At 38.0% G+C, this 26,964-nt stretch overlaps 1 protein-coding gene across 1 annotated transcript in view; it reads right to left on the bottom strand.

The window, feature by feature from the left end:
- The window catches only part of cdh16 (cadherin 16, KSP-cadherin), a 37,727-nt gene that overhangs the window by 10,139 nt on the left and 624 nt on the right, over positions 1–26,964 (bottom strand). Inside the window, exons 2-14 of the mRNA XM_081393085.1 lie at positions 26,616–26,674; positions 26,430–26,525; positions 22,794–22,928; positions 22,221–22,350; positions 21,003–21,161; positions 19,165–19,361; positions 12,699–12,824; positions 11,275–11,425; positions 10,937–11,149; positions 10,470–10,546; positions 5,474–5,665; positions 2,490–2,731; positions 1,949–2,079 (exon numbers count right to left, since the gene is read on the bottom strand). Of these exons, the coding sequence (XP_081249211.1) occupies positions 1,949–2,079; positions 2,490–2,731; positions 5,474–5,665; positions 10,470–10,546; positions 10,937–11,149; positions 11,275–11,425; positions 12,699–12,824; positions 19,165–19,361; positions 21,003–21,161; positions 22,221–22,350; positions 22,794–22,928; positions 26,430–26,525; positions 26,616–26,672 (1,906 nt within the window). The 5' untranslated portion in view covers positions 26,673–26,674. The remainder of the gene's footprint in view (positions 1–1,948; positions 2,080–2,489; positions 2,732–5,473; positions 5,666–10,469; positions 10,547–10,936; positions 11,150–11,274; positions 11,426–12,698; positions 12,825–19,164; positions 19,362–21,002; positions 21,162–22,220; positions 22,351–22,793; positions 22,929–26,429; positions 26,526–26,615; positions 26,675–26,964) is intronic.

Raw genomic sequence — 26,964 nt, 5'->3', positions numbered from 1 at the left:
TCTTGTTTTACAGAGAGAGATATTATTATAAATCATAAAAACTGATTTGAAAAGGAATTTCTAACTTTATAATATTATACTGTATCTAGAAAAGAACAGCTCTTACTGCCTGAATCACATTAAGTGAAAACGTAGCCTACATACAACCTGCATGCAAGAGGGAGAAAAAAAACCTCAAAATAAAACAATAACAAAAACCACCAAAGAAAAAGAAAACAAAAACCTAATTTTCTTAAAGGTCTTGAAAAATCATAACTCTCATTAGAAACAATAAACAATAAACAAATATATAATAAAAAAACAGTAAATTAAATAAAGATCATTCACACAGTGAATGTGCAGGTGGAAGAGCAAACATACTGTACATACTGTAATGTATTTTTCCCATATTTTCTCTGCCACCTGCACCTGAAATATTTATTAATTTATTTCAACATCATACTCACTTAAAAATGTTGGGTTAAAAATAACCCAACGAATAACCCAACTGTGGATTGGTATAGCACCTTCCCAACTGTGGGTTATTTTAACACAATGCATTGGGTTAAACTCCAGTTGGGTTAAAATAACCCAACAGTTGAGTTAAATATTAATTTTAACCAATAACCAATAAGTCAATAACCCAACATATTGACCCAATATGTGTAACCCAACGGTTGGGTTACACAAATAACCCAACGTTTTTTACTGTGTAGGTATTGATAAGGCGTGACCATCTTTATAAGATTTCCTTGGCCATCTTTCAAAGAAAGCCCTGAAAAAGAAATAAAAAAAGAGCTAAATAGCTTAAATCATCCTCAACCACACACTCCTTGGGTGTGAGGAGAGATTCCCTGATATGACTGTAAAGCGCTTTGGGTGTACAGTAGTACACATGAAAGCGCTATATAAATGCCTCATTCATTCATTCATTCATTCATTCATTCATTCATTCATTCATTCATTCATTCATTCATTCATTCATTCATTCATTCATTCATTCATTCACTAATGCAACTCATTTCAGACAAACCTTTTAAATCGAGTGTTTGTATTTAAAGCCTAGCCTACAATAACATGCATATAGTCACACATTTACATACTTTGTTAAGACATTATTATATTTAACTTCATTTTGGCTTCTTAACTTTGGGAAAGGTTGAAGTTAACTTAAAATAGTATTTTTGTTAACATTTTGTAAACAGATTTGAATATTTGACACAAAAATGTATCTATAGTTTCTTAATTTCTCTCTCCTCGTATCCCCTTCCTCTCATTTTAGACCCTGGTTCACCACTCAAGACCACACAGGACCGGGAGTCTCATTTCTCACCCCGTAAACATTTGTTACTGAGCATTTTGGACTGGACTGATTTCACATCTGAGAGCATTGATGGGGAGAAAGAAGGTAATTGGAGGGTGAACCATGTGACCTTCACACCTCAAGACTTTGATCTGCGCCCCTCCGTTCAGGTGCAGAGGAACAATGTGGAATTCTGTTCCACACACACATGCTGCAACATCTCAGCTGGTGACTCACTCACCGCTAGTTAAAATGTCTGAGATTTCACTCATGGCGTGTGGATGTGGCCCAGAATTTCCAATGAGATTTGATACTGAATAGAGCCTGTCACAGCATTTTGAAATGTCAAGTGTCTCAGCAGCACTGATGATTTTGAAAAAGAGAAAGCAGAGGAATACTGATTTTCCCAGATGTCTTGCATTTGATAGCCTCTTTTTCTTGCACTTGCTCTGTATAATAACTTCAGTTTGATAGACATGTTTATTCAAACAAACAACATGAATTGACAGCCCTCCACAGTGGATGTACAGCTTGAGGAGCGAGAAAAATATTTCTTACGCCCATCTTCAGCCAGTTTTCACACCTAATTTGTTTGAGTGTATATGTGAACAAACCAAGTGATCTCAGTGAATGTACAGCATTAGGAGGGAGAAAAATATTTCTTACGCCCATCTTCAGCCACCACCTCCATGGTGTAGGTGCTGTTCTCCTCTCTGTCTAAAGCCTGGACTGTCTTGAGCTCTCCTGAGTACTTTCCAATGGAGAAATATTTCTTAGTGTCTCCTCTCAGCGAATACCTGAGAAAAGAACAGTCCAATACTGAATTTAAAAAATAAAATAAAAATAAATTTGTTAGGTGTGCTTATCAAAGCATTTCAAAATTTATAGTGTTTCCTGATGTTCATTCAGAGCACATGCACATATTTTTATACTTTGAACCCAACATATTCCCAAATACAATCACAATTTTACTATGAATATTTTAACACAGTTTATTATTAGAGACAAAGGACAATATCAATTCATAAACAGTGAAAGCAAGTGGAAATATTTAGATTAAGCATTGAATTTATGAGTGGTCCGAGGCTCTCTTTAGTATACTAATGAATGCGACAGATGGAAATTGTTTCAAGGCATGAATCGATGTATAGATACCATTTGCATTGTGACCAAACTACTTATTTAAATGAGTAAAATATCACTTTACCTGATTGGATGAGAGTCAGGGTCATAACCTCTGATTGTGGCAATAACACGTCCTGGCTCCTCCCCTTCTCTGACAGTGACTTCATAGTGGCTTTGAGACAAAACGGGTCCTTCGTTGATGTCATCGATGAAAATGGTGACAGTGGCTGTGGATGCTGGTCCGTATCTGCCTCGCACCAGAGCAACTGGGTTCTGAGCGCTCAGTACCAGTATGTACTCATTCTCCCGCTCAAAGTCCAGCACCTACATGCACATGACCAATGAAGTGTTAGTATATCACTTTTGTTTTTCATGCTTGGAGGATGGTTTTAAGAAAAAAATAATGCCACTATGTGTTATTAAAAAAAATAATAAAAAAAAGCAGTGCTCTGATTTTCACAAGCAGCTCTCCTAATCTGTACCAGCCCAATGTAGTCCAGGACAAAAGAACAAAATCGGAGAGTGTCTCACAAGCCATCACAATGTGTCACAGTCAAACTATATTTCTGAAGGAAAAATGTGTTCAAATCAGGTTCTGAGTGACCCATCATTGTATGCTGTGATGTCATTCATCAGACTGAAGGTCAGACATTTCTCTGGACGTCAACCTGCTGTCGTCACTCTGACTGTATGCTATACACTGGGCTGTCTTCCAGGAAAACATAGCTGTGATGCAAAAGGTAACAGAGTTCAAATAAATGTCGATTTAGAAGAGGGTGGTAATGACATGTCATTATTGATGTCAAAGCACTTTTTTTATCCCTACCGGTAATTTTGATCTTTTCATTTTCATTTCTCATTTAACTTAATTCTCAACACTTGCACCTCTAATGTGTGTTTGTTGAAAAATCAACAACAAAAATCATCCTTTCTATAAGTGAGAATAACTGATGATGTCAGTGATGATGCAAATGTTAAATCTGTGTGTGTTTCCAGAAAACAGAAAATGAGAGAGAAAGACAGAGACAGAGAGAAAAAGACTAATGCTACTGACGGGAAGTGAACAGCATTGCTGTTTTTCCCCACTAGTAATATTACAACCAAATTTCACTTAATTTAATTCATTAAGTCACTTTATCCACTTGTATTTTTAAGAGCAGACAGCATTCTGACCAGACCCTGCTGTTCTGTCATTCTTTGCCTATATTACATTTTGTCATCCCAGCCAACCCATCAGTTGACCAGTGTACAGCTGGGATTTACAAATCAAACGCAGCCAAGAACCAGGTGCCAGAATTCGATGAAAAAAGACACAGTCTTGCAGGTTCATGCTTTATGAAATCAAGAAAATCAGACCCTTCCTGTCTTAATAAAGCCTTTGCAAAACACAAAAATAAACAAAGTTATAAAAGGTTATGAAATAAATACAAAACCACTTTCCAGAAGTCTTGTTCTCTCTGTTCTTGTGTGGTGGAATGAATTTCCCAAGTTACTCATCAAAATCTTCAGGAAACAACTCAACTTGTTGTTTATTTTCACAACATTTTATCTGAAACTTTGCATTGTGGTACTGTGAGTGTTGTTGGTGCTTATATGACACATTGCTTGTGACGTTCCTCATCTGTAAGTCGCTTTGGATAAAAGTGTCTGCTAAATGATTAAATGTAATACTACATTTATCTTTTTTTCAAAACTCAATCATTTGAATTTACAATAATGAATTTCTAAAATTGTTACATAAAGCTTTGGACCCTTTCCATGCAATAATAAGTTGTTCTTTTGCTGCACTCAGAATACACCTGAGAGTTCAGCACACCCGTCATCATGGACAAGAAATGAGCTGTTCTCAAATCCTCAGGCAATCCCTGCATAAAATTGGACACAAAAACATTGTTTATAGCTCCTGACAACTGTTAAAACATCAGCCCACTGCTCTAACATGCTTCAAGGCAACAGCAAATTACATTTATTGTTGTTTCCTTAAAAACAGTCCTTCTACTATTTGTGGTCTCCAGCGTTGACTGTGCATGCTGAAAACTTGACATTCTGTAATTAGCGCTAACTAAGAATACAATACAATTACTTAATCACTGACACACAGATCACCATCCAAGAGAGTTAACCAGGAAACAGATAAACACAATGTAAAACAAATTGCTTAGCTCCTTGACATACAAATATATATCAGTTGAAATGTCACCACCTCCCAGCCTGCTGTCTGATGAAAAGCTATTAGCACATGAATAAAATGTCAGAAATGGATCAAACGGGTTGTATATCACAGACAGGGTGGACAGAGTTCAAGATCAAGGGAACCAGTGACACTAATCATGTGTTTGTGGTGACCCTCACCCTGCAGTGGAACAACTGCATCACCTGAAGGGAATGTAGGTCACAGCGAGGATCAGGCCTTGAGCTCTGGCTGAAAGGCCAGCTAAACAAAGACTTAACTGTTTGTTTTTATTTAACGGCCTCAAAAATGTATTTGAAAACCTAAAGCCCCACTTAAAAATTTATTAAATTCATTGCGCTATCAAACCAAGTGGCATTTGGAAACAAATTATACTATACATTTTTCTGAGCCATTACTTTTAACCAACTGGGCCCAAAGGCATTTCTAGTTCACACAGGTGCCAAGTTTTGTCTTACAGTAATTTTTAAAAGAAAGTAAATACACAATTTAAAACAACAACAACAACAACAACATATTTTCATGAAATATGTTGCTTGAAAAGTGTATAAACTCTTGGGGGTTGAGTGGTCAACAACTTAACTTTTAAACCTCATCCATGCACTTAACGTTACCTATAATAAATGTAACTGTTCAGCGAAGGTAAACACAGAGATAATTTTAGAAACTCAAGAATATGAGCAATCATACATTTTGACAATTTGACAATGAGCATATGCAGTGTCAGTCCCATTGTGAATGTGGCTCACTTCAGTGAAAAAGAACAGACCAATGAAAGTTACTTTAAAGCTCCTTCTTTAAAACAAGTGCAATTTGGTTTAATGTCTATCTACGCATCTATGAATGGCAGTAGTATAGTCAGGCAGAGATAATACCTTATCAAGGATGAGGGCAGCTTCATTGGTCTGTCTGTCTGTCACTAGAGTAAAAACCTCCTCCTCATTCCCAGATTCAAGTCTGTAGTCCACCTGCCAGCTGTCTCCACCCCATTCATCCGCATCCCATGCTGACACTACAGTAACTGTGGTGCCCACTGAGGAGTCCTCAGCCAGGTGGAAGGGTCCGTACTGGAGAGACAGAAACAAATGAAAGATTTCAAAGATACTATACACTCTTAAAAATAAAGGTTCTTTATTGGCATTGATGATTCCATGAAGAACCTTTAACATCCATGTAACCTTTCCATTATACAAAAGGTTCTTTATAGCAGAAAAAGGTTCTTTAGATTATTAAATGTTCTTCACACTAAGAAAAAATGGTTTTGTTTCGTTCAGTCACTCCGAGTTACGTCAGTGACTGACGAATGGGGGTTTCGCTTAGAAGCCTATCACCTTCAAGTTCTTACAAAACGAGCCAATGGCAAAACAATGCCATGGGTCTGCGGAATTTGCATAGCGCAACTCCGCCCCACCGCGTGGATATAAAAGGAGCAGCGCGGCAATCTCGCATTATGTTTTGTTTCTTCAATTCTCTCCACTGCAAGCTGTCTACGAGTTCTAGATACGAGATGAGCGACTCTTCATTTGTGTTGGTGTGACGCCATGTTCCAGCGAGATCTCATTCCTGCTGCTGGTCTGTGCAGTGATCTGCCAACAGTGTGTGTTTTCTCCCTGGGCGCTTCAGCACTGCCGTTGAGTTTTATCCTCTCTAAAAGAGCTGCCCACGGTGCATCTTTTTAAAGATGTCTCGCCCGTGTATTTCTGGGTGCGGTAGACAGATTAATTCTGCTGATGGGCACGAACGCTGTCTGGCGTGTTTGGGCTTAAATCACGCTCAGGCAGCATTCGTGGATGCGTCATGTTCTCATTGCGGGAACATGACCATTGCAATGTTGCAATCGAGACTCAATGACCTCGTTAGAGGTAGAGTCCCTTCTGCCACACCCCAATCTATTCTCTCCACGAGAGGGGATACTTTGGCTGGTGGCCAGGGTGATCTGAGGCTGCCGGTGTGGAACAATCCGACAAATCCTTGGGCCACACCCCCCTCTCCCACCCGTGAGGTTTCCGGATGGGGTCGCTGGCCAGTCTTATGGTGAGCCCAGCATTTCATTTGGCGCCCTGGCAGATGACATCATGTCTATCTCCGCATCACAAGGTGGGTTTGAGTCATCTGGAGATGAAGACTCAGCTGTGCTGTCTCCTTCAGGGGTGCCAGCATTGCCCGAGTCTGATCCAGAACTGACTGCCATGCTTTCCCGGGCTGCCGCGAGCATCGGGCTTGTGTGGACGACTGGCTGATTCTAGCTCACTCTCGAGAGCAGGTTTGCGAACACAGGGACTTGGTGCTCCGGCACCTCGCCCGTCTGGGCCTTCAGGTCAACTGGGAAAATAACGAACTCTCCCCTGTGCAGAGGATCTCTTTTCTCGGTATGGAAATTGACTCGACTGCTGAATTGCCTGAGTCAATTCAAGGGCATTAATGCGGTTCCACTGAAGTTATTTCAGAAGCTCCTGGGGCATATGGCTTCAGCAGCGGCAGCCACGCCACTCGGACTGATTCATATGCGACTGCTTCAGCACTGGCTTTGTGATCGGTTCCTGAGATTGGCATGGCAACAGGGCATGCTCCGAGTACCAGTTATTCGGGCCTGCCATCAGACCTTCACCCCATGGTCGAACCTCTCCTTTCTACGGGCCGGAGTGCCCTTAGAACGAGTTTCCAGGCATGTTGTTGTCTCAACAGATGCCTCTGCCACGGGCTGGCTTGGAATGTTGCCGTGGGCTCCTGGACAGAAACCCAACGCCTTTGGCATGTCAATTGCCTTGAGTTGCTGGTTCTCCAAATTGGTGCTCCTCATGACAGCCCCTCCCTGGCCAATTCCAGGGAGGACCTCCTTCACCCATGTCCCGATCTATGGAACCTGCATGTGTGGGTTCTGGACGGGAAGTGGTTTACCACCTCAGGTGGTGGCTACCATCACTTCTGCTAAGACCTTGTCCACGAGAAACGCCTATGCTCTGAAGTGGAACCTCTTCATCATCGAAAGTGCTCGATCGGCTCGGTGCGTTAAGCCTAGCCCTTCGTCCGTGCTAGTCTTATGACAGGGAGCTCAGACTTGCGCAGGGCACTGGAAGACAGCCGCTGTGGCATGATTGAATTGGTACCCCCATATGTCAGTCACTGACATAACTCGGAGTGACTGAATGAAAGGGAACGTTTTGGTTCCGTATGTAACCCTTGCTCCCTGAGGAGGAAATGGAGACATTACAGCCGGGAACAGCCGGGAGTTCAGTCTCGGCTCTTCAGCATAACATAATGCAAGATTGCAGCGCTGCTCCTTTTATACCCACGTGGTGGGGCGGAGTTGCGCTATGCATTGTTTTGCCATTGGCTCATTCTGTAAGAACTCGAAGGTGATAGGCTTCTAAGCGAAACCCCCATTTGTCAGTCACTGACGTAACATCTCCATTCCCTCCTCAGGGAACGAGGGTTACATACGTAACCGAGATGTGCCTTTAAGACCTGTTTACTGAAAGGATTTTGGGGGAACCCAAAAATGGTTCTTCTATGGAATCATGGAAAAACACACCATTTATAACCTTTATTTTTAAGTGTGTATGCAATTATGATAAAATGGAGAATAAATTAACCATGAAGATGTGTGTGATTAGAAAACATATTGAACAAATGGATGCATCAAAAATGTTCCATTTATGAATGATCTCCAGTTAAGAGAAGAGCTCTATCAAATGGAAAATTAAAAAATTCAGTAAGATAGTAAAGACTTTTATAATGTTAAAATGGAGAATATTATAATTATTTATATTGTTGTCGATGGAGCTAACCACACTATGCTAACTAGACAACCTTGACCGCTTGCTATATTGTTGTTGACCTTCAGAACTACTTAACTCCTGACATACAGGCATAACCCTCTCAAAAATGTACCTCCAGGGAGAGAGAAAAATAGAAAAAAGAGGTAAAAAGGAACCAGAATATTAGCTGAATATGTGGGCATGACCGGAGAGTGCCTATCAGGAGAGTAGAAATGTATGTGTGTCCATTTCTGCAAACAATGCTGTTCATTAATGTAAGTACAGCACAATTTATCCAAACATCATCCATCTAAGTTGAGGCTGCTTCATAATGACTGAACTTCATTGTCAACGAAATGGGGGACACATAATAAAAATGAAAAGGCACACAGCCAGTGAGGTGAGATTTATGGTTGTTTCCAGAATGCAGAACAGAGCTTATTTCAAAGAGGATCTATATATACCTCTTGAATTCAAGCCAGCACTGCTTTTTTACCCCTCCACTGCAGCTGCCCTCCATCTTTACACCGGCACTCTGTCTGCACCCACATACATCTCCTGTATTATTCACAACACGTAGGCGTAAACACGCAGGGTGTTTTCCAGAAATCAGGGACCATTGCCTGCCTCCATCCTGCATCCGCTCTGTTCTGTATCCGCTCTCCATCCCTCATTTTTCTCACCTCTTCCAGTCATTTTAGTCAGCGATCATAATCTCACTGTTTATTATTCAACTCAGACACATCAATGAACAAAGATGATGACATAAGAAAGGCGCTCAGGGCTGTTCTGCATAAGTGAATGCGCTCATGTACCATAAATAGACAGCGCTACAAATTAGTAAGTGGTCATATTTAGAACATCACCTCAGGGTAAGAAACTCTTCCAAAAATAGCAGAATCAGACATGTTCTTTAAAAATGCTCATCACAGATTTATATATTACATTTGCTCACTGAATGTAATTATGGATGCACTAATGTTAATATTCTGGCCAATGCAGATAAGGTGATAATTTACTTAAATGTATTAGTTGAAAACTGAAAAATGGCTCATATTAAAATTCTACAATAATCTGTAAAAAAAAAAAAAAAAAAAAAAAATCAAATTATCTAAAATCTAAAATCAATTATTTAAATGCTACAAGCGATTTTAGGCTTCACAACATTACAAAGTACAGTCAAAATTGGATATCCATTTTGAGATTTGCTTAAATACAGCAGCTACATTAAATACACTACATTAAATTGCAAACAACTAACACACATAATCTAAATGTAAAAAAAAGCCATTAGAATGTACAATTAAGTTTCTAATATCAACTGATACAAATAAATTAAACATGTAAAACTAATAACTGATGTGGTTGTTAGCCTACCTTGAATATAACATAATTTCTGGTAAAATGCAGAATTAATATGAATAAACTGTCATAATTGGTGTCATCCAATTATAGCTGTGAGCATTGTCCATTTATAGTGCTCAAAACTAAAAAAGAAACACTCACAGCTAAATTATTATATGTCCATAAGCCTAAGATTAAAGCATGGATTCCCCCTGAAAGCTCTTTATCTCATCTGACTCTGTAAATCACATTTTCTAGAACACAGGACTTGTACACACACACACACACACACACACACACACACACACACACACACACACACACACACACACACACACACACACACACACACACACACACACACACACACACACACACAAACTGTATATGTGGTTTACGGTGACTAATGGTTTATGGGGCATAATAGTTTTTATTCTGTACAAGCTGTATATTCTATCCTCTTACACTAACTCTATCCATAAACCTACCAATCACAGAAAACTTTCTGCATTTTCTTTTATTTCAAAAAACACCTTTTAGTAAGTTTTTTAAGCCTTTTGGTTTACGAGGACACATGAAGTGTCCTCATAAACCATGTTTACGTTATAACTATATAATACCCATTTAGTTATAAATATTTGTGAAGAAAGTGAGAGAGAGGCTGAGATGACAGCAACAACATCAAGAGTCCAAAAGAAAATTTTCACTCACAAAACTGAAAATAATATATAACAGAGACATAGTGGTACCCATAGTGCACAGCCCTTACCTCATGATGGGAGAAGATAGGTGAGTTGTTATTTTCATCCAAAACTTTGACAATGACAGTGCATGAGCTGTTCAGCCCTGAGGAACAATTCAGAAAACATATTAATTATCTATTTATAACAATATCACTGCATTAGAGACTGCCATTTAATATCAAGTGTGATAATATATCATGTCTGACAGCATATCAGATTCTACATGGCATATTATTTATTCTATCTGTAGTCATACTATGTATGTGGAAAGAAATGACATTTTAAGAGCCATAAAGTGACTGAGATTGTGCTGCATAACTACACTAACTACCACAGGTGTTATAGGAAATTATGTTGGAGCATCACAATGTGAAATCTGAAAAAAAAAAAAAATGTCTTTAATCACGCAAACCAATCAGAGAAAATTGCACAAAATGACAATGTTTAATTACGTGGTGCCATTCTAACTAGACTAGTTTTGCATTGTGTCGACCTTTAGCGTCCTCTGCTGTGATGGTGAGTGTGTACTGTGGAGCGGTGCCCTCCATGCTGTCCGCCTGCACTGTGATCACTCCCGAGTCCCGATCCACACGGAACAAATTTCGAGGAGTCTCAGGCATCTGGCCCACCAGCCGATAAAATATTCGCACGTTATCGGTTTTTGGATCGTCGTTGTCCGCTGCTTGGACAGTGAGAATCTCTGTACCTGTGAGCAGAAGATCATACCACTCACTAAATTAGCTTTTTTTTAGTATTTACATAGGATTTTGTGTTTCTATTGTGCATGTGTGTGTGTGTGTGTGTGTGTGTGTGTGTGTGTGTGTGTGTAACCTTTAGTCGCAAGCTCCTTGACTACAGTGTGGTACTGCATCTGTGGGAATGTGGGCCTGTTGTCATTGGCGTCCCCCACCATCACTCTCAGCTCCACGGGCTTAGCTATCTCTCTGCCATCTGGCCTCTCCACTACTATGTCAATATGAAACTAAAATGGAAAAACATAGAAATTAGTGTTAATCTCAATCATTCTTGTGAATTATAATTTGCAAAGACATCAGAACTGTATGTCATCTGTCTACTGATGTATAATAGATCATGCTCACTTGAATCCCAAATGTTCTACAGATTGACTATTAAAATGTATCAAAAATAAAATTAGAATAAACTATTACAACAAACTGGCAAGTGAACTTAGTTATAAATTTGAAGACGTTCTGTCAAAGTGGCTAGTTATCTGACGGCGGAGATGTACGTACGTAGACCTATTTACAGAAACATCATGAGAATTATGATGCTATGTGAGTTACATACTGTAGCTGGAAGAGTGAAGTCTTGTTACAGTCTTCTTAGTAAAAAATGATTGGGATTTCCCTATGCTACTGATGAAGACAGATACAAAGTTCCAGCTTCCTTTGATTAAATGACCTCCACAGGCATATGTACCTCCAAATGGACACCGTAGCAATGCTGGCCTACTCTTAAGTGATTAAAAGCCATGGAATTGTTGATATTTGGCTCTTGATTGAGAATGTTGAGAAAATTTCATTATTCTGTGATCCATTGGGATATTTATTTAGGACTTTTTTTTCACCCAACAATTGAATAGTTGGGTGAGTATTTTATTATCCAACAGTTAATATAAGAGGAACTGAACTGGATTTTTTGGGCATAACTTGGGCAAGCTGATTAAAAAAGTTTGGAGTAAGATATATTTTTTTAAACTCATCTATTCAAAACTCCTGGAGTAATGATGCTGAATGATTGCCATCACAGGAATAAAATTAATTTTAAAATATATTAAAATAGTAAATATTTAAAGTTATGTTTTAATGTTTCACAATAATTACTGTATTTTTGATCAAATAAATGCAGACTTGGTGAGCATAAGAAACTCCTTTCAAAACCATTAAAACATTTTATCAATCCTAAACTTTTGAATAGTAGTGTAAAGTCACTACATAATCCTCAAGCGTGGCACTGATTTGTTCAAAACGGGCTTGAGTGCAAAACTTGGCTCGAGCTTGATCCCTGCTGGACTACTTGTTTAAAGAAATATAAATGGATAGAAAAATAGCAGCAATAAATGATATTGGGGTTAAAATTGGAGTTAGAGGAACATCAGAGTGAACAATATTATTCTCTTATTATTTAAACATTATACAGAAAAACTGTTGTAAACAATGAAATTTAGACAGAATTTACCACATTTAGCACTAATGTAAATCCATAAAAGTATGAATGAGTTGTTTATCTTTCACCTGATCCTGTGTTTCTCTGTCCAGAGGAGCATTCAGGTAAATGATTCCTTCCCTGTTGATAGTGAACAACATTTCCGGAAACTCTCCCTCAAGACTGTATTCAACTGGGCTGCCACTCCACTTCACCTGCAAAGACACACACCCAAAATACATAACATAACCAATCAATACTATTGACAACATTAACTTGAGTGAAAGTGTATACCCAAAGGCTGATCTTAAAATCAAGCCTGCTTTATTATACAGTGTTCACAAGGCACCTGTGAGGGCACCATCCAAATGGCTTGGACATCAGATTTAAACAACGATGAGATACAGTGTTTGAGGAAAACCCTGCATGTTTAGGCACTGCTGAGAGTTAGCTGATAAGTGCGGTGAGGCCGGGAACCTGCCAAAACAAACCAGCTGCCTTTGCGATGGAGGGATTTTCCACTGCGCTGCCACAAATGATGCAAACTGTCCTGGAAAGGGTGTGGAAACGCACCGAAGAAGGAGAGGACCCTGCAGAGGGGAGAGCGAGGGGGACATGTGTATCTCCTCAATACCTCGCCCTCCAACCGTTTGTTATGGAGATGGCTCTCCAAACTCAAGCACTCTGTATACATCAGCGGGCCTCTCTAAAGGTGACCTGCCCACACTGTTATGAACCGTCAAGGAAGCACAGCTTTGAAGAGATTAGTGTCGTCCTGCTGTTCTAAAAATGGTGAGCACCAACTAAGGTGATGTCATCTATTTAGTTTCCATGGCCTGTTTTTGATAGAAGTGATAGAATCCTCTTAGGACGAGTCAGTTCATGCCTTTGATGCTTAGTGCTGTGGATTGACAAGAGAGAGTGTTAACAGTTTGATGCTGAAAATGTATTCTTGTGATAAGGAGAATGATGCTTTAGCAGTCTATCAATGCCCAAGTTTCACTGTTGAGATGGGAGAGGCTATTTTTATTTTAGTTAAGTTTTGTTTTCTTGTTATCATGAGAGAGAAAAAATAATCTGATCAGCTGAAAATCATTTCATTTCATCTGTCAAATATTATTCTATTATCATGCAGTTGTCCTGGGTCCTCGAGCTGGCTGGCAATAAAATTTGACCACATGTTTAGAGTCACTATTATGTAACTGTTAGATAAAGTTGTTGCCTCCTCCTCCTTGAGTATACAGATTTGGAAATGCTCAATCACTCATAAGTGAATATCTGATCAAAATGACGAGGTAATTTGCTCATGATGCACCCTTTTATATTTATTGTGCTTATAAAATGTAAAAAAATTAGATATAACTTTTACTGTAATTTGAGATCTTGATAAACAGTATTTGTTGTGTTGAGATCGTGAGACAATTTGTCAAAAAACAACAAAAAAAATATAAAAATTAAGGATTACTATAACTACTGTATAACTTAACTAAAGTTTTAATAATCATAATTATATAAGAATATGGAGGTTCAGAACACAACTGTAACAACAACGAACAATATTGTTGGAATCACTTTCAGAACTATTGTTTTCTGGCTAATAATAACTTTAAAGAGCTCTTGAAATCTCTGAAAAGATTTCACCTGCGAAAATTAGCTGAACAGCGGTAAATGTGGCCACACCTTAAGTGTGAATGCACCTTTAGGGCTTCTGTATGTTTCAAATCTAAAAGAAAGTGTTAGGAAAGGTTCACACAGTGATTTATATATTGTTTTTTCTTAGTAAACATGAGCTGCATCTTTGGCTGTTTCGCCTAGTGATCCACATCTCACTGCCTGTTCAGCGTCTTGCCCATGAGTGCCACTGTTTTCAATAAAGGAAAAGAACGGAAAGGAAAAGAAAGGTCTCTAGAGGAGTTTTACTTCATTTAACATGAAGCAGCGTCTTCAAAAAAATTGGCACAATGATCAAATATGTCTGTGTAGCTCACAAAGCTAGAAAAGCAATTTCACAACAAAATATTAATAAATTCAATTGGAAAGGGATTGAACCTTGCAATAAGGCCCCTAACTGGATATGAGTAGGCGGTTTCTTACAGATGCTTGTGTGATGATTGACAGGACAGATTGACCAGGCTTCTCCTGAACTTGTGTTTAGAACTTTATTAAAATGTAGCGCAGTGAAATCCAAGAGCATGTAGAAAATTAAGCAAGCCAAAATAAAGCACACCAGCATCTTGTAAAATAAACTATGGAGTGCATGGATCACAGATTTACAGGGACAATGTTGACATTTTCAGCCTCAATCTTCATCATGACAACGTCCACAGACTTGATTTAAACATGACAATTTAAAATGCTTCTGCTGTCACCCCATCAGTCTAATACACACTCATTCACAAGCAAATTGTGACTCTTGAGCAGTTATTTGTCATCTAGGGTCAGTTTGCTAAAAAAAAAAAAAAGTGGATTGCACTATTGTGGCATCAGCTAAATGGGGATCAAGAATGGGCAGCTGCTGATTTTAGCTGCTCTTCTGAATTGTGGCACCCCTGTACTTGGTGGATTTGAGTGAGAGCAAACAAACAAAGCTGACACCCTAAGCTCAAGTCATCCACTAAGCATTATGATCGAATAAAGCTCTTTATCTGAAATACCAAAAGTGTTTTGTAGGAACACATGGAGTTAAGAGGATTGAGATACAATTTTTTTTAGGTTTATATCTATATCATTTTAAAAATAGAAGAATTGAGAAGGATGAAATGAGGAGTACTGTACTGCAGTGTTGCTATGAGAGACACACAGAGTCCTTCATGACCACTAATCTGTTTCATAACTCCAGCCACCCACATGCACATCACAGCACACATGAGTGGGTGGGAAAAGGCTTTTCCCATAAAAAAAAAAAAAAAAAAAAAATTCCAGACAGATCCAGCTCACATAGCACACGTACAGTATTATTGTTCCTTATCTGACTCCCTTACATCAAGAGTTATTTTGTGTAAATTAATTAAAATATAATACAATGCAATGTCGATGCAATACTATATTATTGTATTAATATAAAAAGGTATTTGTTAAAATTCTATTGCATACATCAAAACCAGTACTATAATATAAAACAGTGTCTCACCATTTCTGTCATTTGTAGCTCCTAACTTTAAAACAATATTCACTCAGAAATTGCAAGAAATTTTCACAAATAATCACAAAGAAATGCCAAGTAACTCTTGGAATTAAATATGAAATTATGAAATAGAAAGACTGAAACAGTATTTTATATTAAAGTGTCCTCCAATAATCTTTTTTATTTAAAAACTTTGAAAAATCACTTTTATCCAGAGAGAGAGAGAGAAGTACTTTTTAATAAACAGGAACCATATAACACTACACATAGGAACTAGGGATGTCACGAGACCAAAAATCTAGTAGTCGGTATCAATACCACAATTTTTATACATATATTTTTTTTAAATAAATTACAATTATCTTACCAAAATGTTAGCTCACTTAATGTATTTGTGTATTTATGAGGTAATTTGTTGCAATAGTCAGTAATAAAACAAGAATGAATAAACACATTAGAAGCAGTAAATACAATAGAATAAAGATACAAATTAAACAATGCTGTATATTTTTTTCAGTTAGGTCTAACAGTGGCATTCAAGTAAAAATACCACAGAAATTGAAGAATCAAATATAAAATAACTGTGCATAGTCATAACTGTATAAGTAAAATATAGATTAATCCTTATTAAAGCTTTTCTTTTGTTGTTTGATTATCATTAATAATGCAATAGTAGACAGTAGCAGATTTTAAAGGGGTCCTTGATGATGATTTCACTTTTTTAACTTTAGTTAGTGTGTAATGTTGCTATTTGAGCATAAACAACATCTGCAAAGATACGGCGCTCAAAGTTCAATGCAAAGGAAGATATTTTATTTTCCAGAAATCGCTTTTTAAGGACTACAACAAACAGCTGGTAGGGACTACAACAAACTTCTTCCCATGTTGGTGACATCACAAACCCTAAAATGTACATAAACCCTGCCCCCGGCAACACACAACGAAGGGGGTGAGGCCATGTGAGGCTGCTTTAGAGAAGAGGAAGAGTTATTGCCGCTGTTTTTTACACCCCAGAAAAAGTTTGTCCTAAGTCTGACACTGTTCCTGAACATTGTAACCTCAACATTTGTCTGTGCGCTGCACATTTTATGGAGAACAGCTTCCAGAAGAGAGAACAATGCAGGCTATACGCACAAAAGCTTCTCCTGAAAGACGTAGCCATTCCCATTTTGTCGGGACAAACTGTTGTTTATGGATCCCAACTTGCATGTCTTATTATTTGTAGTTGTGTTTTCTATTAACAGTCACAATTATAAGCTTTTTGTAGTTGCAAAATGATGTAAACGAAGGGCAAAGCTTTGTCTCCGCTAGCCCGCTAACTAACATTACAGTATTGATAAAGTGTTTACTTTAGCTTTTGCAAGTTCTTGCTTTTATCAGACTGCTCACCACCACTTAGGAAAATTAACCATGATTTTGTGATCGATTTCTGTTTGGATTACCATAGTTTTCCGATATGACACGTTATAAATATGATTAAATGGTGGATAACAACATATCTGTAAGAAAAAAGAAAAGAAAAAAAAAACCTTCCCACTCTGAAACGTCCTGTGAAATCCATACTTGAAGTCTGTTCAGCACAATCCTCTTGTTCGTTAACATTGTCAGGGTCTGAATCAGACTTGAATTGGTTTGAAACTGACACTAATCATTAATATTTACATCTGAGTAGAGCTTGCGGTTATAAAGGGGTGGGACATTTTGGTGCCAATCACAACACACTGGGCCAGCTAACCAATTACAGCACATTTCGTATTTCGGAAGGAGGGGCTTCATTGAAAACGACGCGCTCAACCATACTGAGGAGAGAGGAGCTGTAATAATGTAAAATATGTGAAAAATAATGATTTTTTTAACAATCAAGCATGAAAACATATTCAAGACTTCGAAAACAAAATCAAGACTTTGTAAAAGGGCATAATAGGACCCCTTTAAAGGCTGCTGTCACTAAGACCTAATCGACGGAGACAATATGCTGTTCACATTCACATAACCAACGCAAATATTCACCAAGATGGGCATTTGGACATAACTCTGTGTGTATATTTGAACGTTTATGTAAAATAAGCCGCAAAAATCGGACACTCGCGAAAGGCAGCTATGAGTGTGCGCTATGGTTGAGGGTGCAGCGACTGAAGACCGTCTCTCAGAGAGTGCGCAAGTACTTTATAGTTCAAAATCGCTTTTATTTATAAATTGCCATGATATAAAACGATGTGAGCTAAAAGTCTTGTATTGTACTGTGTAGCTCAATGTGGATACTATTGAAAATTACTGATTTGCTCTGATAATCTGTTTGGGTTCAACCACATGCTATAGTGCATAAATGTTCAGTACAATTGGTACCTGCGGTACTGTAGAAAAACAAGTATCGTCAGGATTTTCAAATGTTGATATCGACTTGGTACCGAAGTATCGGTTCTCATGATATTTCTAATAGGAGAATTAAGGGCTTAAATACATCAGGAGGCTAATCAATAGAACTATTAGACAGGTGTGTAATAATCAGAAAACAAACAAGGATCGGGAACACAGGCAAACAGGAACAGAAGAGAACCACACCAAAACACAATTAAAGAGACACCAAGCCAAACCCACCCCCCTGGATGCGTCCTCATGCCGTAACTAAATAAAGTTCAACAGAGGAGGTAGGGTGGGGGCTCTGGAGGAGGACGAGGAGTCAGAACAGACTACAACTGGGAGGAGCTGGCAGATGAGGGGAAAAAAAAACTACAAATGAGCACATATATTCTGCAACAAATGTCACTCACTTCGATGTTTTCTTTCCTTAAAATATCATGACTATTTCTTGTAATCAGTAACATCAAAACCTTTCCACGCTACTTTAGTACCCCTGGAGTAGCCCAGGCTGGGAAAGAAAAGCATTTTTGTGATCCAGAAATTTAAGTGGGTGGAAATGTGTTGGTGTGTGTGTAGGAGGCATCCATAAAGGAGAGAGAGGAGGATCTTTTGCCACAAACCCACAAACAACTTGTGATGGTAATAAATATCATTCTGCAAACACAACTTACATATTTTCCACTTCACATAGCACAATTGTACTCTGATTTCGCTGACTGTATTCAAGCATTTTCTGATGTTACACATTAATTGTCAAGCTAGATTTAACCCTTGCTGTGGAGTTAAATGTAAAGTAAAGTAAATATAAGTGCTTAGAGGTTGGAAGTAGACGCCCCATATCAACTATCACAATACCAGGTGTTTCAGACTGTATGTTAAGAAGGCAGTGAGTCATGATTAATATCATAAAATCAGAAGCAAAAGGTCATGTCATGATGAAAGCCATGTGCAATTGAGGGATGCTGCCACACTTCCCTTTGAACGCAATATAACATACTCACCTATAATATATACACACAGGATATCTATCTCATGCCGCCAGCGCCTAGAGCCCTCTGCTTTCATCTTACCTGTGAAATTGGGATGGGATATGGTCCAGGCAGATTCTCCTGCAATCTCACTGGATCAGGTGAGGCCCACGCATTCCCAGTCACCTCCACCAACACAGTTCCAGTCGAGAAGAAAGCGTTGGCCTTGCCGGCCATGTCCTGCACCATCACCGAGAGCTTGTAGCGGCCACACATCTCTGGATCTAGTGTTGAGGCACCTGGACATATAGACACATTTAAGGAAAAACCCCACAAACGGCTGATATAAAAAGATCCCCATAACATCAACAACAGCTAAAAAGTCTTATACTGTATGTAAAATCCAATATTAAATCCAATTCTATCATGTTACTCTAGATGGCGCAGGCTGATGGGTCCTTAACTGAACCTGCTAACAATTACATCAACTACATGGCACAAGCTGATTGGATCCTGTTGCATCTCCAGCCAATGAGCTTGCTGCTCAAATTTAAAATAGTTGGTTAGAGTTTTCTGTTGCAGTTTAAGTTCCACCTGTATAGATCTGCTACGGGTAATTTCATATATGTTATTTTTTATACAGCAGTATGTCTTACATGCTCACAGCAGCGTGTCTGTGTATGTATTGACAGTAGCAGCAGCACTGTAGCAGATATATATTCTGCCAAGACCAAATACATTAACATTGTCATATCTATTACCATGCAAAACTGAGAGTTGTCATAATAGAATTGATTTTATTTACTCTACCATTCTAAGGATTTTTAAATGTTGATAAAACTCTCTTGCTCACCAAGGCTACAAGGCTATGCCACTGTTTATACAGTAAAACAGTAATATTGTGAAATATTATTACAATTGAAAATGACTGTTTTCTATTTCAATATGTAATTTATCCCTGTGGTGACAAAGCTGAATTTTCAGCATCAGTGACACGTGATTCTTTAGAAATCCTTTTAATACGCTGATTTGGTGCTCAATAAACATTTCTTATTATTATCAATGCTTTTCATAGCACTTATTTTAAATATAAATCTTAGTCAACAACGCAAATTTCCTTACTGTCACTTTTGATCAACTTAATGCATCCCTGCTAAATATAAAATCTTACCCTAAACTTTTAAAAGACGGTAGTGTAAATCAAATAATTTTTTTGTTAATTGGACAAAATCAACCTAACTAGTAAGAACATTAGATTACTCCACAAAGTAATGTAATGCATCTAATCTAATGTATCTAATGTACTCCACAAAATAATCTTATGTATCTAATGTATTGTTAACACAAGGTATATCACTCTGGGAGCAAATCAAATGCAGCAGTAAAGACCTACAAAACCATCTATTGTCTGCACAGCCAAATAAAAACACAGTGTACAAACTGTAAGCGTATTAAGCCTCTGTTTTTAGCCCTCTCTCTGAGCTAATGCCAGGCTGCTCTCATTGCATTTGAACCAGAATCGTCTGAGCTGACCTGATAGGGACGGGGTCTTGATGACTCATTCAAATAGTGGCCGTGTTTAAAAAAAACAAAAAAACAATGTTGTTAACAGCCGAGTTAACAATTCAGTAAGCAGAGCATGTTGGACTGGCTGAGCGAAAGAGAAAGTTATTAGCTGATGTCATGGTGGAATTGGGCTGAGAGGAGTGACAGATGAGGAAGGCAGTTTACACCAAGATGCTTAAAAAAGCATGAGTGCACTAGTCCAAAATTTACAAGGAAAGAGGTATTATTCTATGCCTTTTCAAGATTTGATTGGTCAATGCAATGGTATTGTGATTAGGACATGCACTGACTTACTCTTTACCGAATATATCAGTCAGGCTATTCATTCAGTTTATCCTAATCTTAGTCACAGAGAAGCATGAGTAGTTTATTACCATCCTCTGTAAGAGACACTTCTCCGGTGATAGAATCAATGGAGAACATGTGGCTGGCAGGGATGCGTGGTATCTGGTCCAGAAGACTGAAGCGCAGGTCCGCGTGGGCGGTGTTTCGGTCGTCTCGGTCCAGCGCTTCCACCTGCATGAACGGGATTCCTGTGACAATGACACGTACACACAGACACACATCAGAATGATTTATCACAATCTACATGAACTGACGCATTTAGATTGATGAGCAAATGGTGGTTATTTGCATATTAACAGAACGGAATTTCAAAAATAGTTATTTTTTTCACAATTATATTTTTGCCCATTTTATTAACTGTGAAAGGAGAGCGAAAATGACATGGAGAAGAGGGAGGAATTGGATTGGCCATAAGATAAAATCTCTCAAAGCAAAGTCGTTGATTACCACAGAAAATAATTCACAGTTTTTTACTAAATGGGGTATTAGTCAAAATCATTATTAACAGCTGTGTATAGAGCTTTGGTTGAAACCGGAATACATTTAAATTTCTGTAATTGTTCTGTTCTTAATGTTTGATTGCAATCAAGTGATTGTGAAACTAGCCTGACATTCAACACAGGTCATTATTGATGTTCTATATTCAAATAATTGGCAATGCGTATTCAAGAGGATGACTTCACTGCACTGATAAAAAAAGGTGAATCAGTTTGTTCGTTTGTTCTTCAATTAATTTTCTTCCTCAGCATGAAGCCTCTGAGGTCAGAGTACATGAGTCTCTCTTTTCTGATGTTCTTAAAGATGAGATGAGTAATCTCTGAACATTAATGACAAAAACATTCTTGTTATTCACTCCAATCTCTACAAGCAAACAAGAGTTTCTGAGAAAATTAAGAAATTCAATTCACAATTGGTAGCACTTCAAGTACATTTCATCTATTATCACAGTGATGGTGTACAGGTAAAACAGCTTGTCTGCATGTCAAACAGACATAAAATGCTCTTCATGTGTCTTGAAAAAAAAGCTACAGTCCCATTCAACTATGGCACAATAAGCTTTTTCTAACTGCACTACTAGGCTACTCTAATTTATGGTGTGGTGAAGGAAATGTGGGACATTCAAACTAACAATTTATCTCATTTAGCATCACACGCCTATATAATTTAAGAAAAAGTCAAGGCAATTAGGATAAGCATCAAGCAAATGAAGTTCTCTGATGCAGGCCTGCTGTGCACTGCCCACCCACCTTTGAGAAGCCCCAGCTGCACGCTGCCTCTCATGCTCTCAACCAAGAACACCGGCACGTTGTCGTTCTTATCGATGACGCACACTTCGACAGTAAAGCTCTGAGTGTGCATGGACTTTGTGAAGGACACCTGGGAAAAATCACTCAGTTCAAAACACTTATCAAATGTCTTATAAGAGCTCAAATCTTTATGCTTCACGATTCATTGGCCAGCAATTTTCCGCAGCATTTGTTATTTTGGGCTGCCTCCAGATGTACTGAACACTGATTTTACTAAAATTTGTATCAAATGATCTGAGTGGCATAGGTTTAATTTGAACATTCGTGATCCAGGAAGCTGTGTAGTAGTCAATGCCGAATTGACATGCATCTCAAAGTAACTTATGCATTTTACAAAGAACTTCTGTAACAATTAATGTTAAAAAAACAAATCTTCTTGAAATGGAATTGATACATATGTAAGGTTATCCTGATATCTTCAATGTATCTTGAAAAAATGACATTAAATACAAGTCAAAGACAAAGGAACATTACTTATTGAATGATTTTTAAATGTTCTTTATGATTGTGCACCTGTAAGGAGTAGGATGGCTGCTTCTCTCTGTCCAGAGGTTTAAGGGCATACAGGAAGCCTGACTCCACCCCAAAAATCCCTTCATCATCACCACTCACAGTCAGATCAGAATAGGTCAGGGGGAGATCCAGCAACTGGAATATCAAAATATGGTAAATATATAAAAAACTGTAGGCTACTAAAAGGCTTAACAGCTATTTATTTATTTTGTAACCAGTTTGTTTTGACATACATCATTATGTACAGTATGAGGCTCTAGTGAGTACTGACTCAGTTCACACTTGACATTAAAATGCACTGAAAAACAAGTGTAAAAGCTTTTGTTACAGGCAACTGCTTGATATCGAGAGAGTTGGGGATATGATTTCAATGTAATCTAAATGCTATCTTGTCATCATATCTGCATTCAAATCACACAAACCCTGCCCATTCCACCTTGGGCTCTACCAGGTCTAATACGCTCAGCCACGTAATTTATTTTTAGAAGAATCACATGAAAACTGCTTTGCTTTGGGGTCATTTATGCAGTTGTCACTCCTGAAACTTTGCAGTGTGTAGGTGACCTCTTGTCTTCTTAGCAGCATGAATAAATATATATATTTTTTCAAATAGTTAATAGATTATACACGGAATGCAAGCAAAGAAAGCTTTATCAGACAGGGTACGTTTACACCATGTTTTTGATTTTAATTTTGTGGTGTTTTATTGTTATTTATTGTGTGATTTTCAGACTGTTTTTAACCTCTTGTTACTGTAGCACTTTGAGATTTCGCTGAAATGTAAAGTGCATTATAAATAAAATGTATTATTATTATTTATTACACGACAACGAGTTTTTCCTTTGAGTTTTCCACGTACAGACGACACCCTTTTCAAAACGATCCCCATTCACAAGGATCCGCGAAAACGACTAAAAACCCTGTATTCTGCTGCCAGGCCATTAGATGGCGATGAAACACTAGAGGCCGAACACGTAATATGCATGTGCACGACGTCATCGTCTTCAGAGATTCACGTTTTTTTGTTGGTTACGGAAACCGTTTTAAAAAACCTGCACTTTGAAACCGTTTTCAAAAGTTTGCGTTTTTCGGCACCTAAAAGGTCGTTGTTGTGTAAACGAACAGCCAAAGTGCATAAAACGTTTTACGTATCTTCTTGTTCGATTTTTACAATTGAGTCACACATTCAAGTTGTAAAATTAACACAGAAGTAGTTTAAACAAAACAAGATAGTTTGTGAACATAAACCCATATAACTACATCTGAACTCAAAAAGATGAATATTTTTCCAAATCTATAATGTATTTATAGTATCAAAACTAAATGTCTAACAAAGTTTTTACAATGATTTCACTTTTGGTGTGAAAGGGTATTTACTTTTGCCAAAAACATAACTTTAGATTTTCAATCAAGTCCAATCAACAATCAAGTCCAGCTCAGGTGAGAAAAAGTAACATAAAAGTAACTTAACATGACTTTCCATAAAAAGTAACTAAGTAACACAATTAGTTACTTTTTTAGGGAGTAACAAAATATTGTAATGCATTATTTTTAAAAAGTAACTTAACCCAACACTGCTGATCTCTCAATCTGATCTATCAGTGTTTCAAGTTGACATGCGATCCGAACTTGTCAACTCATGTATTATCTAGAATTCAGTTTCCCACTTGTAAATACAACTTGGACAGATTCATGAGCTCGAAACTAATAATTATGAAATTCCAACCCCATTTGAAGGGCACATTAAAAAACACACCGCCTGTTAGTGTAAACAGGGCCACTGGTTGTGCAGTTGGAGCGGTCAGTGAGACTGATGTTTGGCTGACCACCCCTTCTCTAAATTTCTGTGAGTGTGAACAAACATGGCAGCTGCTGTTGACAGCAGGTATGTGACTCAGTGGTTGACACCAATTCGCACGGATATTCTGAATTAAGCTGAGCATGAGGCTACACATTGTAAATGCTTTGTGTTCAATGGCACATCCAATGCTAGGTACAGTATGATCACATGTCTTAAATAGCACACAAACCAGAATAGCCCGTGTCATACCAATAATTCCCATGCAGTGAATTTTAATTCTTTGATTTGGTTCCTGGAATGTAACTCTGAATAGTGTTTTTCCATGCTAGCCCTGCTTATTTAGAATAGCATGCCAGTGAGTGTTTATTTGGGAAAGCTAAAGATTGATTGAAGCGCTAATTGCACACAGCATGACTCGTGTGGCACTTTGTAGCTCGCCTTTCCCCCTGTCTGTTCAATCTGATATGCAGCTTACGCACCTGCACAGGATATCCAGGGAACAGTCTTTAAAACCCATGCTTGCTTGTTTTGATTGACTTTTAAAAAAAAGCTAGCTTAAAATTGATCAGTTCTATCTGGTGGCCTTGCAGCAAGAACACAACACTTCTGTGAGAGCTAAATGAAATAAAAATAAAATACATGAATGCGTCAGCCCTCATTTGTCACTTATTTGTAAAGCCTAAACAAATATTCTGTAGCCATTATCCTGTCCCTTCAGTGTCACACAGGGTGTGGGTAATTATCCACCCACTCACATGTAGGCCATTATACTTGATTTGGAAAATGCACAGAGACTGTTTTGATAGCATGCCATACAGTCAAATTCAGAAAATGGTGAGCAAGAAGGAATAGGACCCAAACAGTCCTTCAGAAATGCAGCCAATTACAGTGTCTAAGCAAAAAGCTTTTTGGAGAGCAACTGGGCTATTACTAAAGACATCTGGTAAAGATTTCTGACACAAGGCTTGAAGTAAAGCCTTGTACAGGAGCTCCATATTTAGTTTGGTGATGACTGTTTTTTGCGTGAATGCCTGCTCATAATTACACCTTGAGTTCTGAGTGTTCTGAGGAGTGGGATGTAGGATTTATTGAATGGCATGTTCAATGCTCTGCTTTTTCAGTCCTTTCTCTACATTTCTCTTAGAAGCAGTCATTAATACATTCCCAGAGCTCTTTAGTCATTCTGAACACAGCACAAGGACAGTCCATTTTAACCAACTAAATCCAGTCTATAAATAACACGCAGGACAATTTCTTTCACTCAGTAATCTTTGTGGTATTTTAGTCACCAGATCTGACAATATGTTGCTTAGTCTGTCAGAACTGCTTATTACAACTTTTAACCAACTAAAATGTTCAGAACCTTGGTGTTACATCTTCTCACACTTTAAGATTACATCACTTCTTTGGTCTGGACTGCAAAATGGCACACCTCCGCACCATATGTAATATGTGAATGAGAGAGTCTGACATTCTGCTTGCCACTTGCCTTCATAATTTCCCATCTTGATTACTGCAATGCCCTTTTCATCAGCCTAGTCAACAAAACCATTGCAAGACAGATTGGCAACCTATATCATCCTGTATTAAGTGCAAATAAAACCTCTTAACCTTCACAGCTCTTTATGGCCCTTACCCTTCATCTATTTGAGCTACACTCAGTCTACACACACTTCCGCAGTCAGTTCTTCTTATTATACATATTTTATTTATTATTTTCTTGTATATATTTATTTTTACAGTGGACAAATATACCCAATATAAGCCAAGCTAAATCTTCCACTAATATGTAAAATTTCCAAAAATATTTTGCCCTCCAAATAGAAAAAACTCACCTTGGTGAGGTACCATGGGAAAATACCATCATAGTTTTCAGGAACACCAATTTTAAGATGAGCGGTCTCAGAAAGCAAAATGTTCTGAGTCAGCACCTAAAATAGAAAGCAATTAATTGCAGAAGTTAAATCATGGTGAGTGATGAAAATGTATATATTCCAGAAAAAAGGGTCAAGAGAACTTACGCTCAATGCAATAAAGCAAGCACTCAGAGATTCCATCGAGCCAACAGCGGCCTTCATGCCTGAGACAAAAACAACAACATCATTTTATTTGCTTCAAGTTCAAGCTTAAGTTGTGTTCAGTTTTTAACACAGAGAATAGACAAATTGACTACTGGATTTGCTTTTAAGGTGCACTCAGTAGCTGTCTAAGTTTGTGTTGATATATATATATTTTTTAAGAAGAGCAATGTGTAGGCCTGTTCCTGAACACTTAGAATCTTATGTGAATGTACTGTAGTGTTTTTCTCCAATCGTTTAAAAAAAAGTTAACTAAACTAAACTAAAAACCATTGGGTACACCCTTAAGAGA

The sequence above is a fragment of the Scardinius erythrophthalmus genome, assembly GCF_964197995.2.
Source record: "Scardinius erythrophthalmus genome assembly, chromosome: 2".
In the NCBI taxonomy this organism is placed as follows: domain Eukaryota; kingdom Metazoa; phylum Chordata; class Actinopteri; order Cypriniformes; family Leuciscidae; genus Scardinius; species Scardinius erythrophthalmus.
Note: the sequence above shows the minus strand (reverse complement) of the source record. Positions and strands in the feature narration are given on the sequence as shown.